This window comes from Lolium perenne, chromosome 4 (assembly GCF_019359855.2).
Source record: "Lolium perenne isolate Kyuss_39 chromosome 4, Kyuss_2.0, whole genome shotgun sequence".
NCBI classification, from domain to species: domain Eukaryota; kingdom Viridiplantae; phylum Streptophyta; class Magnoliopsida; order Poales; family Poaceae; genus Lolium; species Lolium perenne.
In genome coordinates this window covers 399,583,467-399,590,567 of record NC_067247.2, presented here as the reverse complement: position 1 = coordinate 399,590,567, position 7,101 = coordinate 399,583,467, and the positions used below count along the sequence as shown (strand labels likewise).

The window sequence follows — 7,101 nt, the reverse complement described above, 5'->3', positions numbered from 1 at the left end:
CACTTCGTCTTAGAATGGATACGAGAGTGTGTGCAAAAATTTCAAGAGCGTTTCTCGAAGGTCGAAAAATCCACATTCTTAGAAACGGAATCGTTTGGGTTACATCAAACCACTTTTTCTAAGCTAGTCGATTTTTCGACCTTCGAAAAAAAATCCAGTTTTTTACCCAATATGTCACACGTTTTTGTGAACATAATCCGTTGGTTAAAACTTTTTTTGAATTTTTCGAATTTTTGAATTTTTCGAATTTGGCCGTCAGACATGTAACGGGCCAATGTGGGCCGCCAGACCTCTAACTGCATGTTCGCCTCCCGCCCCTATATCCGCCCAATACTGTGGCAGTTCCACCGTTCTGTCCCAACCCCGGCCGTTCGTCTACCGCATCCCAGTGCTCCCTTCCTCCCACGCTGTCCATGGCATCTGCCTCTTCCTCCGTCGTGGCCGGAGACGAGAAGTCCATGACGGAGAAGTACCGCATCCTTGCGCACGGGAGTACATATATCGACGTCGTCTACACCAATGAGGCGGCGACTGTTGATAGAATTCTTCATATGTACGAGGGTTGGCTCGACGAGGACGAGGACAGGTTCAAGTTCGTTGGTCTGGATCTCGAGTATGACTCTAGCGGACACAAGTTGGCAGTAATGCAAATCGCCATGAGGGAGCACGTTCTTGTATTCCACTACATTAGGTACAAGGATCATTGAAATTTATGTCCCTACATTGAATTTAAAGCGTCCCTACATTTTCATTACAGTACTTGTTGAATTTATTTGTGCTGCTCTTGACAAAGGTGCAAGGATCATTGTCCGCGCCTACTGACTTTTCTCAAGGACAAGCAATACACTTTTACAAGTGTTGATAAAAGAAATGACACAAAAGTTCTTCGTGCGGCCGGTCTTCCTGTTCCAGAAAAGAGACACATCGACATCCAGGACATTTTCAAGATTAATGGTCAACCGTAGGCTGGAATGGCTGATCTTGCAGCAAAGCTCATTGATCCCAAGTTTGCCAACATGAAGAAGGACTTCAAGTACAACCGGCTTCGGAAGGAAGGGCATGGTTTCTGGGAATGCAAGCCACTGTCCTGGATGAACCTCGAATACGCAGCTATTGACAGCTATCTCAGTTATGAGATATACAACAAGATCTACACGGTGAACGAGGGACAAGCTCACCTCCAGAGATCAGACCACATCTGCCCCAGATGCAAAAATCAGGATGAATCTTCATCAATGAACAAGCGTCAGAAGCAAGCCTGAGAGTGATAAGACTCAAGGGGGCAAGTACTAGTGTGTTTGTGCAGTCTGTAATTATATTTGCGATGTGTCCAAGACATAGTTGTGCTCTATGTTATTTGTGAACAAATTCTCCATATTGTTTTGTAAGTATCATACAGTGATCTGTGCAGTCTGTAATGGTATTCGCAATGTGTGCAAGACATAAGCTGTGCTCTATGTCATTCGTGAACAAAATTGTCCTAGTTGTGTTGCAAGTATCAAAATTCGACCTTTGACAATCTGACCAATGTTTGTACAACAAATAATACACAAGTGCAACAATGTGAATCGATCAAGTAGTGTTGTTCATACTTCCAATGGTCCCTCATATCTGCATTGTATGAAATAACACACAAGTCAGTGGCACATAAAATAGTAGAAGATTAGTGCAAGCGATTTAAGTAGGGCTGAACCAGACACTCACTCCTTATGTAGCCTGCACTTCATCTTGTTGTTTCTGTTATGACCTGGTTGATTGCAAGCAGTGCACAACCTCTCCTTCTTCCGCTCGTCGTGTGCCAGCATCCTGCCATGTTTTGACGTCTGTTGATTTGTATCCTTGTCCTTATAGTACCTCTTGTTTTGTTTAGGTGCTCCTTTGGTCTCAGCTTGATCAGGATCACCCACTACTGGTGCATCTCCTCTGTTTTGTGCGTCCTCATGGTAAGCCATTGAATGACTGGTCTGGGCGCCTTTTCTCTTGTATATTATGCCTTTCATACATTTCATAAGCTCGCTGAAAGATTCTGGTTCATGCAATGCGGCATCAAAAGCTTCTGCTCCAATGAGGGTAAGCTCGCTATGCTTTCTCTGCTCAGCTACCCCTTCCCATCCCCATCCGTACAAATCACTCTCACGTCTCGAGGGCAAACCATACCTTGCATCCTTCGATAACCTTCGGAGAACACAACAGTTTGGAATTTCAGAGTACCCCACATAATGCAAAACAAACAAGATGTGCTTGCAAGGTAGCCCTTTCCGATACATCCTTCGGCAGCTGCACGTTATTGTTTCCTCTTTGCTTTCAGGTCTGTAATCCACTGAAAATGAATACTTACGGTTATTCATCCATGACACAACGAAGGTTGATACCCCACCAACACATCCAAGTTGATCTACAATCTCTAGGCCCCCAATCTTTTTCAGCTCCTCTTGAACGAGGTAGAAGTTTGCAGCAGTGAATTTACGGGCAGCAGACGTCTCTATATCCTTGTACCTGGTAACTGCAACCGGTAGTGTCTGAGAGTCTATGGCGTCGTGGCGGGCCTCTTCCTCCCGGACACGGCTACTGTTATTCTCGTAGTGCACAACCATATCCACAATTGTCAGTCCAAAGTCAAGGTGGGTGTGTAGGGTGGAGTTCAAACTCTCGCTCCTCTGGTTGCTTTTCATTCCAAGGAAATATCCATTCGCTAGATAAGCGGCTGACCACAACTTCTTCCGAGCATACATCCTCTTCATCCATTCTTTGGTTAATGCCGTCTGGTGCTTCTCGACGAATGCCCTCCATCTCTCCTCGAATACTTGTTCCAAAGTGCTGTAGTACAGCAGCGACCGGAATTCATTGTGAGCCAGGGCACTACAAGGAAAAGGCCTATTGCCGGCACACCTATTTGGTCTACCGCCGGCGCACCCTAGCCCGCCGGTGCGAACGGGCCGGTGATAAGTGGCTACTGCCGGCGCACCACCCTGTGCGCCGGCGGAAGTTCATCTACTGCCGGCGCACCAGCATTACTTCGCCGGCAAAGGGCTTGTTCCACCGGCGCACGTGCCACTGCGCCGGCAGTAGGGCTACCAGCACTGGCGCGTGCGATGTGCGCCGGCAGAAGGGCATTGAGGTGCACCGGCAGTAATATTCGAAAATTCAATTTTCGCCCTTTTTTCCAGCATATTACAATTCATATTTGCATATTTATATAGCAGTATATAACAGTTCACATTTAGACAGCAGTACATGCAATATGAGAAGCACATAGAGAGCCAAGTTTCATTTCGGTATCAATACGCAAATACGCAAGTCTCGTTGATTCATACAACACATGTGTGCATATGCAACACCGAACGACGAAGTTTCACAAAGTTATAAGTCTCGGTACATAGTCGTCACAAGTATCGTCATACACCTCACAATGTAGGTCCTAACCGAAACTACAATCACATAGAACATGACCAACATGGTCATGATGACCATCATCACGAAGGCCATGGTCTTCATCCGGTTCCTCCTCATGTCCCTCATCTCTCCCGCTACATAACGGGCGTATCTTCCTTCCGCCTCCACCCTAGTGGGGTATCCCTTGTAGCTGTTGCCGCTGAAACGGTGCACCTGTCTCCGACAGTCCTCCCAGTCGTCGTAGACTCCAGGAACCCTCCCCTTGTACACGACATATGTCGTCGGCATCTCCATTCACAAGACAAGTAAAACGTTAGTACCAATGCAATGAACAAGTGCCAACTCAAATAAGAGACAAGTAGTACGAACTAAATATCATGTGCCTCATACTTTGTTGGTCGAAATAAATAATAACATACAGGGATGGTGTCAGCGAGGCTAGGTAGGATGCACAATAGATTGATATTTGTGGCCATCACACCAAGCCTCACTGGCCCCACCCCGGAGTGTACAAGTGACCGAACATTTTAATCATCGGCCAATGCAATTAAGAAGTGCGAACTCAAATAAAAGACAAGTAGTACGAATTAAATAGCGTGCCTCATACTTTGTCGGTCGAAACAAATATTAACATCCAGGGATGGAGTCAGTGAGGCTAGGTAGGATGCACAAGAGATTGATACTTGTGGCCGTCGCACCAAGGCTCACTGGCTCCACCCCCGAGTGTACGAGTGACCGAACATTCTAATCATCGGCGAACTCCAAATACGAGGCAAGTAATGCAAATAATTATTAAGCTATCTACGCCATAATCTTGAAATATATAGCAAAGTAAATGAAACTATAGACACATGTTCACATGCACATTCATACAACTAACTAAACGCAACAAGTCGATTCTATTGGAATATATAGCAATTATTACAATACGGAAGTTCAAGGACATATCGTTCAAGCTTTAGCAAGTGTTCCCGTCGTAGGATCAGGTTGTACGCCTAGGGGGGAATGGACGGCAGCCCTCAAGCGAGTTGAACGGCCTCTCATCATGCGACATCTCCAAGCGGAGTTCTATCTCGTCATTAGGTGGTAGACCGTAGCCGTAGAAAAACTCGCCAGACCTAGTGTTGACATCCTGCAGGATTACTGTGCAAATGAACTGCTGGATGCGACCCCAGTTCTTTCTAATCTCTCTATCAGGGACATCCGCCATGTTTCCAAACCTGTTTCTGAGATTCTCTGGTAGCAACATGTCATCTGCGTACTTTATGTACTCCTGCATCTGAAGGATGGCGTACCACGCGTCCATCCCATTGTCTTGGTTGTGTGGGTTAAGACCAAGCCTCCTCGGGATTTCCTCTCTACTTTGAGGGGGGCTGCCTTGTTGGCGAAGCCGGTGAGAGCATCATTGAGAAGGGCCCTGATGTGGGTGTAGTCTTTCTTGCGGTCCCTACCCGAGTTGAGATAGACTGCATGCGAGTGTTGCGGGTGCACGACGATGAGGGTGCAGAACTTGTCTCTGCGGAAAACACACGGATTAACCTTTGGAAATGCAAATGGAGATATAGGATAGAATGGTGATGGGGGACTAGCGAGTGATTACTTACTCGGGGAAGTAAGGGATGAGAATGGCGCCCTTCTTAATGTTCGCCAGCATGAAATCCTCGACCTGCTGGGTGGCAATCGCGCGATCCCCAGCGTTGCAGATGATGCTCTCCCGCATATAGAAGGGGTCCATTATCGCGATGGTCGGCGTCCCCTCCTTAACAATCTGAGAAGACAAGCTAAGAGCAACTAGGCGAACCACACTAAAGTGGAGCGCTTGCATGCGATAGATTCTGAAGATGTCGTTGAACCGGATGAAGCACAAGTCCGCGGGGTACTTCTCGACGAAGTTCATGCCAGTTGGCACCTTCGCCACGAAGAGAGGGTAACCAGGATCTTTTGATTTGAGAAGAAGGTTCTCCACATGCCTGACAGTCTCATGCAAGCTCCTCATATCAGAGGTGAGTTTCTTCAGGACATGCTCCAGCAGCATCGGTTCACCCAAGTGATGCAGAGGTCCCCAATTGTTTGGCAACTTGTCAAGGAGTGGGACCTTGTCCTTGGATTTGGCCGCCGCCTTGTCTTTGGCGTCCTTCTTATTTGCCCTCTTCCTCTTCTTGGGTTGTAGTGCTGGACCATCCATCGCCGTAGTGGCCGTAGCACGGAGTGTGTTTGGGCTCAGCATATTGTTGACGGCGGCGGTGGTGACCTCCTCAGGATTTTCCTCCACAGCCGTTTCTTGAGAATCGAACAGCTTCTTGGAGCACACATATTTCAAAGCCGGCGCATCCTCATGGACAACTTGTGAAGACGTAGGAATATCCCATTGGAAGTTCTGACGTTCGTATTCCTCGGCCTCTGGCGCAGCTGGCTGTTGTGGTGGGGCGCTGACCTCTGGCGCAGCTGGCCGTTCTGGTGGGGCGATGACCACCGGCGCCGCTGGCTGTCGTGGAGGGACGCTGACATGTGGCGCCGCAAGGTGCTTGTCTTTGCTTGCCGTCGACCCCGAGTAGGTGTTGATCCGAATTAGAGTCTTCGGCCATAGCAGTACCCAACCCTTTAGTGAGGCCAGATTCAACGGGCTATCGTCATCGGCACCATGCGGTTGATTAGGAGGAAACAAATCCTCATAGCCCGGTAACGCCCGATCCACTTCAACCCGGTAAACGTCATCCGCCATATCTCGTGTGTGCCACTTCTTATCCAGGGGCCGAAGGATGGACCCCCTCGCGACGTCTTTGAGTTCGTCGTTTACTCTCATCAGGAAGGTGCATGGCGTTGAGAGCGCCTGCGAGAACATGTGTATGGCGTTAGAGAGAGGGCAAGGATGACGAAACTAATATATTAACTTGATGTACACATTAGTTAATTACCGTGAGGGCGTTGAGCTTGGCTAATGTCGACGGGCCGGCACATGCGGCGGTGGGCGTGCAAGTGACGGAGGGGCTGCTACCCGGCATGGACGGTGAATCCCTAGCACCAGCGACATTGCCGGCGGCCGGAGGAGTCTCCATTATAACATTGTCATTGCCGGCGGACGGCGGCGCCATCTGCTTCCTCTCACTGCGCGCATTTTTATCGGCCGCAGACGACAAGTCGTAGTGACCATGCTTGTAGCCTGTACCGGCGCCAGCCACATGGCCTCTATGCGGCCTTCTCGTCGGTGAATGCTCATTAACGATGTTTAGCGCCCGTACGAGAGGCTTGTCCCAGGCTACCCTGCCCGTCGACGCCTGGGAGGAGGAGCCTTCGTCACATTGAGAAAGTCTTTGTCTTTCTTCTTCCTGCGGAAGAAACGCGAACCATTTAGAAATGTTGCTACTATTATATGAACGATACTTGATCTAATTAAACCGGTAAATTGCTTACCAGTTTTTTTCCAACGCCAGGACCTTCTTGTCGTTCGTGAACCAAATTATGTCGGTTACGACCTTCGGGTCCGTGACAAGTTCCCCGGTTAGTTTCTTCTTATGGTACCGGAACCTGATGAATCTTCTTTCAAGCGGGTCCTTGTACTTGAGCCAGGGGTTCTCAATGCCGGCATTTACATACGCCTCGTCCTCCTTCGCCCAATAGGGCTCCTTTCCCTCGTACCCACGGCTCCCAAGGTTGTGGTTGCCGATGTTAAGCTCCCGCATTTCCTTCCCCCACAACTTGCGATTCTTG

At 48.6% G+C, this 7,101-nt stretch overlaps 1 protein-coding gene across 1 annotated transcript; it reads left to right on the top strand.

Moving 5' to 3' along the window:
• The first annotated feature begins 413 nt into the window (after positions 1-413).
• LOC139830404 (uncharacterized) lies at positions 414-965 on the top strand. The gene is made up of 2 exons (XM_071818406.1): positions 414-691; positions 794-965. The coding sequence occupies exons 1-2, from the start codon at positions 414-416 to the stop codon at positions 963-965; spliced, it is 450 nt and encodes a 149-aa protein (XP_071674507.1).
• Positions 966-7,101: the final 6,136 nt, after the last annotated feature.

Excerpts from the sequence above, each read along its gene's own strand:
- LOC139830404 (XM_071818406.1), top strand. The coding sequence starts at position 414 with ATGGCATCTGCCTCTTCCTCCGTCGTGGCCGGAGACGAGAAGTCCATG. Across the intron at positions 692-793 it reads CTTGTATTCCACTACATTAG|GTGCAAGGATCATTGTCCGC; the intron begins GTACAAGGATCA and ends CTCTTGACAAAG.